Source organism: Littorina saxatilis, linkage group LG14, assembly GCF_037325665.1.
Source record: "Littorina saxatilis isolate snail1 linkage group LG14, US_GU_Lsax_2.0, whole genome shotgun sequence".
NCBI classification, from domain to species: Eukaryota; Metazoa; Mollusca; class Gastropoda; order Littorinimorpha; family Littorinidae; genus Littorina; species Littorina saxatilis.
In genome coordinates, this window is record NC_090258.1 from 11,769,287 (window position 1) to 11,781,385 (window position 12,099).

Sequence of the window (12,099 nt, forward strand, 5' to 3'; positions counted from 1 at the left end):
AGTGTGTACAATATCTGCTCTTGGTTTCAGTGTGTACAATATCTGCTCTTGGTTTCAGTGTGTACAATATCTGCTCTTGGTTTCAGTGTGTACAATATCTGCTCTTGGTTTCAGTGTGTACAATATCTGCTCTTGGTTTCAGTGTGTACAATATCTGCTCTTGGTTTCAGTGTGTACAATATCTGCTCTTGGTTTCAGTGTGTACAATATCTGCTCTTGGTTTCAGTGTGTACAATATCTGCTCTTGGTTTCACTGTGTACAATATCTGCTCTTGGTTTCAGTGTGTACAATATCTGCTCTTGGTTTCAGTGTGTACAATATCTGCTCTTGGTTTCAGTGTGTACAATATCTGCTCTTGGTTTCAGTGTGTACAATATCTGCTCTTGGTTTCAGTGTGTACAATATCTGCTCTTGGTTTCAGTGTGTACAATATCTGCTCTTGGTTTCAGTGTGTACAATATCTGCTCTTGGTTTCAGTGTGTACAATATCTGCTCTTGGTTTCAGTGTGTACAATATCTGCTCTTGGTTTCAGTGTGTACAATATCTGCTCTTGGTTTCAGTGTGTACAATATCTGCTCTTGGTTTCAGTGTGTACAATATCTGCTCTTGGTTTCAGTGTGTACAATATCTGCTCTTGGTTTCAGTGTGTACAATATCTGCTCTTGGTTTCAGTGTGTACAATATCTGCTCTTGGTTTCAGTGTGTACAATATCTGCTCTTGGTTTCAGTGTGTACAATATCTGCTCTTGGTTTCAGTGTGTACAATATCTGCTCTTGGTTTCAGTGTGTACAATATCTGCTCTTGGTTTCAGTGTGTACAATATCTGCTCTTGGTTTCAGTGTGTACAATATCTGCTCTTGGTTTCAGTGTGTACAATATCTGCTCTTGGTTTCAGTGTGTACAATATCTGCTCTTGGTTTCAGTGTGTACAATATCTGCTCTTGATTTCAGTGTGTACAATATCTGCTCTTGATTTCAGTGTGTACAATATCTGCTCTTGATTTCAGTGTGTACAATATCTGCTCTTGGTTTCAGTGTGTACAATATCTGCTCTTGGTTTCAGTGTGTACAATATCTGCTCTTGGTTTCAGTGTGTACAATATCTGCTCTTGGTTTCAGTGTGTACAATATCTGCTCTTGGTTTCAGTGTGTACAATATCTGCTCTTGGTTTCAGTGTGTACAATATCTGCTCTTGGTTTCAGTGTGTACAATATCTGCTCTTGGTTTCAGTGTGTACAATATCTGCTCTTGAATTTAGTGTGTACAATATCTGCTGTTGAATTTAGTGTGTACAATATCTGCTCTTGGTTTCAGTGTGTACAATATCTGCTCTTGGTTTCAGTGTGTACAATATCTGCTCTTGGTTTCAGTGTGTACAATATCTGCTCTTGAATTTAGTGTGTACAATATCTGCCCTTGAATTTAGTGTGTACAATATCTGCTCTTGGTTTCAGTGTGTACAATATCTGCTCTTAGTTTCAGTGTGTACAATATCTGCTCTTGATTTCAGTGTGTACAATATCTGCTCTTGATTTCAGTGTGTACAATATCTGCTCTTGATTTCAGTGTGTACAATATCTGCTCTTGGTTTCAGTGTGTACAATATCTGCTCTTGAATTTAGTGTGTACAATATCTGCTGTTGAATTTAGTGTGTACAGTATCTGCTCTTGGTTTCCGTGTGTACAATATCTGCTCTTGGTTTCAGTGTGTACGACGTGGGGGGTCAGAGAGGGGAGAGAAAGAAGTGGATCCAGGTGTTCGATTCCGTGGTGGCCATCTTGTACCTGGCTGACTGCAGCGGCTTTGACCAGACCCTGAGAGAGGATCCCACCAAGAACAGACTCATGGAGACGCTGGAAATCTTCGAGCAGGTCTGGAATAACAGGTGAGAACATTAATAGAATGTTCGACCAAATATAAAAAACTGCTCATTTCCAACAAGAAAAGATTTAAAATTAGTATTTCTACACATAGCTTAAATATTGAGAAATCTACGTGCAGTCAGATTATGTTGATTTTATTTCTGTATATTGACATAGACATAGAACACTTTGTTATCTCAAGACGAGAAACTCAGGGGAGGTGTATCACAGAAGCTCAAATATTGAGACATCTAGTAGCAGTCTGATGGCGTTGATTTTATTTCTGTATATGGCTCAAGTATTGAGAAATCAAAGATCAATCTGATGACGCTGCTTTTATTTTGATAACAGATATAATTATATCTCAATTATTTAGAAAGTACGCACGTAAAGAGCAGTCTGATGATGTTGATTTTATTTCTGCCTCTTTTTCAGGTTTTTGAAACTGGTTTCGGTCCTGCTCTTTCTCAACAAGATCGACATTCTGGCGGAGAAGATCTCGAGGGGTCGCTCTATCAAGGAGTGCTTCATGGACCAACACCCTGACGTCTTCCCTGACTACGAGTCCTTCAGTCCGTCTAGTAAGTGGTCAAAAATGCAACGGCTAGTGTTGGACATTATTCCCGAATAAAAAAATAAAAAACAAAATCCACGTACGCACATGCACCTTCACGCACACACACGCACGCACGCACTCACGTATGTACACGCACGCACGCACGCATACACACACAGACACAGACACACACACACACACTCACACTCACACTCACACACACACACACACACACCCACACACCCACCCACACACGCACACACACACACACACACATACACACACACACACACACACACACACACACACACACACACACACACACACACACACACACACACACACACACACACACACACACACACACACACACACACACACACACACACACACACACACACACACACACACACACACACACACACACACACACACACACACACACACACACGGGAATACGCAGAATACCGTGGCGAGAAAGAATGGTTGATTGAGCACAGACAGCTTTTGACTTTTGACTTTTGTTTCGTGTTGCACTGGAAGGTTGCCCTTAACTCGCCTGGAAGGAATGTAGCTTAAAGCTAGCACAATATACATAGCCAGAGGTTCCTGCTTTATTTGATCAACAACAACAAAAACACAAAACACTAAATGGCTTGTGCTGTGCTGTACGGCAGCTCGCTTTCCCCATGGAGAAAGCAGCCCGAATTTCCATAAGGGTAACCTCACAGGACCTACATGAAATCTTATCATTATCCATGTTAATATAAGCTAACGGAAGCTAGTCTTTCACCTCTGGTTGAACTGGTCAACGGGTCCGATAATTATCTTTGGTAATTCCCTCTTCGAAGCGGAAGGCTTATAGTATATCAGTTAGAAGATCGTTGACGATTAGCGTGATAACGTGGCATTATCATTCGCAGTTTGAGATAGGTGTAATACACGAAATTAGTTTGGACGAAAATTATTATTCCGTATGATGTCATTATATTAGGTTTATCTGGATCGCGTGAGTTTTTCGTAACTAGGGCAGTTAAACAACAAGCGGTTATTTTCACTTTGTGCTGATCTTATCGATCGTCTCGGTGTGTTCTTCTGATTTTTCAATGTAGACAAATTTGGTCTGATCTCATTATTTGGGTTATCTGGGTCATCAGATGCTCCCTGAAATTGGGCTTTTTTCTTCAGGTTTCGCCTCATAAGTCAACAACCATAATTCCTGATGACTTCATTGGCTATCGGAGGTTTTCAGCTTGATTGTTGAAGGAGCACATGCAGTATCTGTTGGCTGGACTGATCTAACTTATAGAAAAGATAAAACCTATATAAACAGGGTGTCTCAAAAAAAGTACCCGATTTTCTTTCAATACTACAGACAAGTCAGTAACTTTATTGAAATCATGTTTGCGTGATATTGTAGTCAGTTCATAGGAGTTTTGTCCCCAGTTCACAGCTTTCAGTTGAGATCGTCTGTTTTTTCACACCACGTGATCAATGTAGCCACCCCGTTTTCCAATGACAGACTGCATCCTCATTGCCATAATTATTGTTCATTACATTGGGTAATGTTTCCTGTGGGATGTTCTGGATTTCTCTGAGAATGTGGTGGGGCTCCATCCTGTTGGAACCACGGTGTTGTCATTCGGATTTCATTGTCCCTTCTCTTAGTTTTTCCATTTCTCGGTACTGATGTTTTAATGTCTTTTGGGGTACTTTTTTTTAGAGACACCCTATATACTGTCCTAGATCCTACAATGCAATGTCTGCTGCAAATACTTACCTAACGGGTAAATGCAGGGTGTCAAAGACGATTACCGACCATTTTTGTTTGTTTGTTCGTTCATGGCTTTTACGTGTATGACCGTTTTTACCCCGCCATTTAGGCAGCCATACGCCGCTTTCGGAGGAATTGCCGACCATTGAAATTAATGAAAATAAATCTGACACATGGCTTTGGAGCAGTGTTTCACTGCATTCATGCTTATGAACTCAAGTACTTTTTTCAATTTTCAGCACTGTTTTTTCTCGAGTTCACGTCAGTTGTTATCTCCTTTTTTTCAGACGGAGAAAAGTCTGAATTCATGGAGGCGTTTCCGGGCGGAAGTGACGCACCAAGACGTAGAGGGCGCACGTCTTCACGCACAGACATTAACCCGGCTGTGACGAAAACAGCCTGTTACATCAAACATCTGTTCATGGTGAGTAGGTGATGGACATAGATAATCTTTGTTAAATATTTCTGGAAACAAACACACACGGGTGGAAATTCAAGACAGTTACATGCACGCTCGCGCTCGCACGCACGCACACATTTTCGGGCACTCACAGACAAACACATACAAATACGGGCACAACGCGACACATGCGACAAGAGAACAAAACACAAGACAAGACAAGACAAGACGAAAGCGGCGCACGATGGAAGCTTGCTGTCAAAAGGCAGACAGAGGCCCTAGGATCAGGATCAAGATCGATACATTGCAGGAACCTCTTTAGGTTATCATCGCAACGGTTATCATACCCTACTTTACATGAGTGACATTATTAATGACTACATAAGGCAAGACAAGACAACACAAGACAACACATCAAAACACAGGAAAATTTAAGAAAATAGTTGATTTTAGAGGGTAATGGATAAGCAAATATACATGCTTTAAGATAATTATTAAACCCTGATGATGTTGATAATAAATAATAATAATAATGGACACTTAGTAATCGCCCCTTCTCACCAGAGCTCACGGCGAAGTACAACAGCATGCATACAGAGAGAGAGAGAGAGAGAGAGAGAGAGAGAGAGAGAGAGAGAGGGAAAGAGGGAGAGCGAGAGAGGGAGATAGGGACAGAGAGTGAGAGAGAGAGGGAGAGAACTCAGAACTTTATTACACAAGAATACAGGATACGAGAGAGAGAGAGAGAGAGAGAGAGAGAGAGAGAGAGAGAGAGAGAGAGAGAGAGAGAGAGAGAGAGAGAGAGAGAGAGAGAGCTCAGAACTTTATTACACAAGGAGAGAATGAGAGAGAGAGAGAGAGAGAGAGAGAGAGAGAGAGAGAGAGAGAGAGAGAGAGAGAGAGAGAGTTTTAACTGTCACATTGGGTGGGCTTTTGTCCAATTTCAAGTTCCTTCTGCTTTCATTTTTACCCAATCTGTGATTGTTTGCTTTCTGTTGTCCTTTGCCTTGTCTCAGTTTTGTGTCGTAGAATGTTATTATTGTTTCTTTATAATGTCTTCTACTGCATTTTCTCTTGTCACGAACAATTTTTGCTGAAGTTATTTCCGGGCAACATGTCAACCGGAGCCGATTAGAGAGAGAGAGATTTGAAAGGCAAAGAGAGAGAGAGAGAGAGAGAGAGAGAGAGAGAGAGAGAGAGAGAGAGAGAGAGAGAGCGAGCGAGAGAGAGAGAGAGAGAGAGAAGAGAGCGAGAGAGAGCGAGAGAGAGAGACAGAGAAGAGAGCGAGAGAGAGAGAGAGAGAGAGAGAGAGAGAGAGAGAGAGGAGAGAGAGAGAGAGAGAGAAAAGAGAGAGAGAGAGAGAGAAAAGAGAGAGAGAGAGGAGAGAGAGAGAGAAGAGAGAGAGAAGAGAGCGAGAGAGAGATAGCGAGAGAGAGAGAGAGAAGAGAGAGCGAGAGAGAGAGAGAGAGAGAGCGAGCGAGCGAGAGAGAAAAGAGAGAGAGAGAGAAAAAAAAAGAGAAAATAGAGAGAGAGAGATTGAGAGAGGGAGAGAGAGAGAGAGAGAGAGAGAGAGAGAGAGAGATATTGAGAGAGGGAGAGAGAGGGAGAGAGAGAGAGAGAGAGAGAGAGAGAGAGAGAGAGAGAGAGAGAGAGAGAGAGAGAGAGAGAGAGAGAGAGAGAGAGAGAGAGAGAGAGAGAGACGGACGAACAGAGACAAGCAGACAAACTACAAAGAAACAGAAAGAAAATGTATAAAAATAAAAATAAAGAGTTTCCAAATTTTCAACATGATTTTGTCCAAAAAAAACAAAAAAACATTGAAAGAAATTAATTTTAGCCTTTTTCTATCTTCTTTTCAGAAAATCGTGCGAGGGGAGCTAACTCTGAAGGAGTTTCTGGCCCAGAACGAGAAGGACTGGCATCAGCATCATTCCTGTGAATATTTCTACACATGCGCAGTGGACACCAACAACGTCACAAAGGTTCTGGAAGGATGTCGAAAGCTGATCATCAGGAAACATCTGGAAAGATTCGGAATCATCTGAAAAAAAACCGGCACGGTTGGCCTAGTGGTAAGGCGTCCGCCCCGTAATCGGGAGGTCGTGGGTTCGAACCCGGGTCGGGTCATACCTCAGACTTTAAAATTGGCAATCTAGTGGCTGCTCCGCCTGGCGTCTGGCATTATGGGGTTAGTGCTAGGACTGGTTGGTCCGGTGTCAGAATAATGTGACTGGGTGAGACATGAAGCCTGTGCTGCGACTTCTGTCTTGTGTGTGGCGCACGTTATATGTCAAAGCAGCACCGCCCTGATATGGCCCTTCGTGGTCGGCTGGGCGTTAAGCAAACAAACAGACAAACAAAAAATCTGAAAGAAAGATGCAAAAAATAATCTTCTAAAAGCTTCAAGTTTTCAACAAGGTAGTGGTGACATCCTCTGAAGAAACTCTTCAAGCTTGGGACGTAGTGGTGAACATCATCTCAAAACTTTTAAGTTTTGGGGGGAACGTTGAAAATCCACTGGAAACTTCTGATTGTTGGTATGAACAGTGAAAATCCGATGAAAACTTCTAGAATTTAATAAGACAATGGCAATGAAATTTTGTTTCAATCTCGAAAGCTAGTGCTTAAATTAAGTGGTTTCTCTTGTCAGTCACAGTCTCGGAGCATAGCAATGATTTGACCTATTTTCGCATGCTAACGGTGGTTATGAGTTGCGTTGCAGCTCAGAATGAGTGGGAGTGTGACCCATGACAGGCCCAGAAGGCTTAGTTTGGCCTGATGTCTGCGTGGACAACTTACTTGTTCAGTTCCTTGAGAGCAAAGGGGGACAATGCATTCTCAATGAAGTCACCATCATCGGAACATTCCTCAGTGGAAAATGTCGAGCATTAGTTTTCTGTGATTTGTTCCCAGAACCATTACTACGGAAAATTTTCATTTGCTTTTAACAGTTATCCACCATGTCATGCAGAGAAATGCTGGAATCATTCTGTCTGAAGAATGTGTGTACATGTGGAGGATTTCCTGGAAACATGGCCACCCAGGATGGAGCTTGGGGAAGAAGACTGTGTCGTAATTTGCCGCAAACTTCATGAACGTTTATTATATCGACTTCATTTGGTTATCGCCAAGCAAAGCCTATCAGTCTTGTTTTCCCAACTTAATCGAATGGGCTTTGTCGACTCAGAAACCAAGACATTTTGACCATGATAGTGGTCAATGGTTTTTGTTGGATCGTCTCGAGAAAAGTGTGTGTTCGAATAGTGTTGGAACCAAAAATGAGATGGACTTGATTTTTCTGATGTGTGTATTCGAATGGTATTTTTCAGATAGACTTCACTCTATACGGACGTCTGCATTTGTTATGACGCGTAAATCATGGCCTACGTCAAGGTCATTTCACGACCTTCGAGATCTGTTACTGGATACGTGTTTTTTTGTGGGATTCTTTGACATTCTGTGGAAGGTCTCTTTCAAATGGCGTCACTTTCTGGACTGATGTAGGTTTAATGGTGTTGGTGTGTGTGTGGTGGTTGAGTTGAGGATGGTAGAGTGAATGTACATTAGACAGTCGACCATTTTTTTTGTCTTAACCCGGAGATCTAGAGAATGTAACAGCATCTTGTAATTGAGCCTCGCTCATTTTGACTTGCAAGAATGTGTTGAATCCGTGAATATTATCTTCGTGCCTCACAACATGACTGTTGCCAAAAAAAAACCCACTTCATTCTTTCACTTTTTCTAAAAACTGCTTTTTTGTGTACTTCAGACCACTGTGAAACAAACTTGATTGTTGGGCCCGTTGCAAGCTTTCAAGAAGTACATTACTGGGCTAGTGTTGTGCGTTGTGTGAAAGCTTTAAAATAGAAACAGCCAGAAACTGCTTTGAACCGAGTCTGAAAGGTGAAATGGGGGTCCTTAACGTCCTCACAGGAAATTTTCCTTTTAGGGACATGAGTTGGTGATACGTTAAAAAAACCGAGTCTGTTGGTTAACGTTGCTTGGATATCGCCCGTATATTTTAAAAACATCACCTGTGCAATGAACTTGGAATGTGATATGGATACAGAAACTGATAACGTCATCTAGCATTTGTTTTGAAACTCTCTCATTCAACAATTTGAGTCTGTGTCTTGATATTTGTGTTCTTGTCGTTTGGTGTGGCATTTTCTTACCTTGTTGTTCTTCGGTTGTGAGTGAAAATAGACCTAGGTTTTATTTGTTTTCATGTTGGTACGTTCGTGCTACCGTTATTGCTTATTTGTATAAGCTCTGATTTGGCATTTTAAATTCGACGAAAGAGAGCGATTATTATCACAGTGACACGTCCCTACACAAATTGTGTGTCACGTGTGTGTGTGTGTGTGTGTGTGTGTGTGTGTGTGTGTGTGTGTGTGTATATATATACATGTGTGTGTGTGTGTGTGTGTGTGTGGGGGGGGGGGGGGGTGGTGCGAGCGTGAGTGCGAGCGTGAGTGCGTCTATGGGTGTGTGTTTGCGTGTGTATGTTTGTGTGTGTGCGCGTGCGAACACACTGATCATGTAACGATGCTGATGCACACTTCTCAGCAGATGGAGTTTAGGTCAAAATAGCCAATGATGAATGTGTATATTTGACATCTTTACACGATCTACGACTTACAGACCGTGTAAATAACAAATGATGAGTATACTATGAAGCACGACGTAGTTTCGATTTAACTTCAAGATTCTGACTTTATAGTTCCCACTCAAATGTTCTTGGGAAGTGTATGAGGCCCAATAGCCCCCCGCGCGCATGTGTGTGTGTGTGGGTGTGAGTATGTATGTGTATGTGTATATGCGGGTGCGTGCGTGTGTGAGAGTGTGTGTGGGTGTTTGTGTGTGTATCACGGTTTGTGTGTGCGTGCGTGTGTACGTGCGAACACACTGATAACGACGCTGATGCACACTGATGTGTGTTTGTGCGTGCGTGCGTATAAAACAAAGCAAGTTTTGGATATAATTGCCATCAGTTTAAATATAGCACGACATTGTGTGACTATTCACATGCACGGTTGCCGGGGTTTTATGCACACACTGGGTTTGTACGACAAGGTGACAGTATGTCTACATTGTAAATCTTTGTACGACAAGGTGACAGTATGTCTACATTGTAAATCTTTGTAGACAAATGACATCCGCAGTAGGTTTTCAAGACAAGACGACAATATGTTTACATTTCACTTCTTTGTAGACAATTGAGATCAGTAGTAGTATTTGAAGACTAGACGACAAAATGTCTACATTTCATTTCTTTGTAGACACTTGACATCCGCAGTAGGGTTTGAAGACAAGGTGACAAAATGTCTACATTTCATTTCTTTGTAGACACTTGACATCTGCAGTAGTTTTTAAAGACAAGACGACAATATGTCAACATTTCACTATAATTGACATCTCTGGTGCTTCTGAGTCGACAAGGGAGCACCTGACGCGCTTGAGAAATAGTATCTTGTATTATCAATGTCATCATGTTTCACATTGACACCTACTTTTCAATGTGGAAGAATGTGTAAACGATTATCGGACAGATAACTACCCGCCGGTAAAGTGCGCGTGATTGAGTGTTTGTGGCGGGAGTGGGGGTAGTGAAGATCCCCCTTCCTTCCCGTGAAAGGAAATCGACTCACCGTCTCAGATATGGCCAGGCTTTTACAGTGTATAAGACCATCCCTCCACTTGGTCACATACCAAAAATCATGAACAGCCAGCTGGGTTCTGTCTTTGCACAGTGGGATTTGTGTGTGTGTGAAGAATTATTTCCATGCATAAGAGTCACTAGGGGCTTTTTAAGAAACGAATTCATCCACAAATTCAAACTCACTACAGCGAGCACCGGCCAGGCTCTTGATTGTTGGTATATGTCCCCAATCATGGAGGGATTGTCTTATCCCACGAGAAGAAATGTCACCAGGGAGGGATTTTCACTCCTTGTTGGCTCACGTGGCTCACGTAAGTGTAGCCTATGCGATGCTAACTTTTGTCTGTCTGTGCGGCGTGCGTGCGTGCGTGCGTGCGTGCGTGTGTGATAGAAACTTTAACATTTCCGAGTCTATGTAAAGCTCGCATAAGAAGATTACGTCTCGGTCAAAAGTGTTTGACGTGTGTGAAGACGTCACATTATGACGTAAGAGGGTTAGACGTCACGCGAAGGAATTACTGAAAGTCTCGGTCATTGTTATTGTGAGCGGGCAGATCTAGTGTCTCGCTTTCCGAGTTGCACAGTTTCACCTATGCTTACCGTGTGTGTGTGTGTGTGTGTGTGTGTGTGTGTGTGTGTGTGTGTGACGGAGTGATTGAGTTTGTGTTACTGTTTGTCGATTTCTTACGTGAGCCTTGAAGGCTTCGCCTCTTGTTTTCCAGTTGGGTATAAGCTGTATTTGCTGAATAACGGTTTTTCATTTTATTTGAATTGAAGAAATGAGAGTGGAGGTCACGCCGCATGCTTGCTTAGTAGCCTAATCGTTAAATTACTGTAGATGTGTGTGTGTGTGTGTGTGTGTGTGTGTGTGTGTGTGTGTGTGTGTGTGTGTGTGTGTGTGTGTTTTCCTTTTTTTACGTTCTAATGCGAATAACGTTTTAGACTTGACTCACCTCAAGAACGTAAACAGAAACTGATAATCGAAGGGGGATAACCACTGTAATGTGTCGCGAGAGAAACAGTCTGCCTGCGCGAGCGTTTCCTTTGCTTGAATATTTTTATTTAATTTTTTTTTAATATACATATATCTTCTTTTTGGGGGGGGGGGGGGGATACTGTTACTGTGGTGTTGTGTGTTTTTCTTTAATTACGTTTTTTCCCCTCAACAGATTGTTTATTATTTATTTCTTTATAGCTGTTTTGCCTCTGTCGCCGGTCTACTTTTGATAAACAAATGTTCATATATTTCTACCGCGGTTATATGATCACAATATTGTTTATATTTCAATGTGTGCCTCCCTTTTGTCATCTCACGAAGAATGATTAAAGTCGAAAAAATTATTACAGTTGTGTCTTAATTTGTCCCTGTCGTCCAATTGTGTGCGTGCGTGTGTGTGTGCGTGCGTGTTCCTCAGACAAAACTCAATGTCAGCGGCGCTTGGTTCCCTTCCAGTCGAGTCCTTTCTCGTGCACTGAACCCCAGATTTCTCTCGTTCGTGAGAAATAAACTGTGCCCCAGAATACTTGTCAGAACTCCTCAATCTCTACACCCCCTCTCGTCAGCTTCGCTCCGCCGCCGACACTCGACTCTTCCGACTCTCCACAGTGCAAACAAAGACATGTGGCGAGAGGTCCTTCGCCTATCAAGCCCCTGTGACCTGGAATAGATTACCTGTGCCTCTCAGACACACAGATTCTCTCACTACATTCAAGACAAATATCAAAACACACCTCTTTCAGCGCAAGTGATTTTTTTCCCTCCAGCATCTCCCCACCCACCCCATCCCGCCCCACCTCACCCCCTACCTAGTGCCTAAAATAACGTGTATATATATTTTCT

At 42.3% G+C, this 12,099-nt stretch overlaps 2 protein-coding genes across 2 annotated transcripts in view; one reads left to right on the forward strand and one right to left on the reverse strand.

Moving 5' to 3' along the window:
* The window catches only part of LOC138947105 (guanine nucleotide-binding protein G(s) subunit alpha-like), a 40,403-nt gene extending 31,412 nt beyond the window's left edge, over nt 1-8,991 (forward strand). Inside the window, exons 9-12 of the mRNA XM_070318555.1 lie at nt 1,711-1,890; nt 2,303-2,448; nt 4,485-4,621; nt 6,457-8,991. Of these exons, the coding sequence (XP_070174656.1) occupies nt 1,711-1,890; nt 2,303-2,448; nt 4,485-4,621; nt 6,457-6,642 (649 nt within the window). The 3' untranslated portion in view covers nt 6,643-8,991. The remainder of the gene's footprint in view (nt 1-1,710; nt 1,891-2,302; nt 2,449-4,484; nt 4,622-6,456) is intronic.
* LOC138947123 (zinc finger protein GLI2-like) overlaps nt 1-12,099 on the reverse strand; it is a gene marked incomplete at its 5' end in the record, with an annotated part of 217,820 nt that overhangs the window by 156,515 nt on the left and 49,206 nt on the right.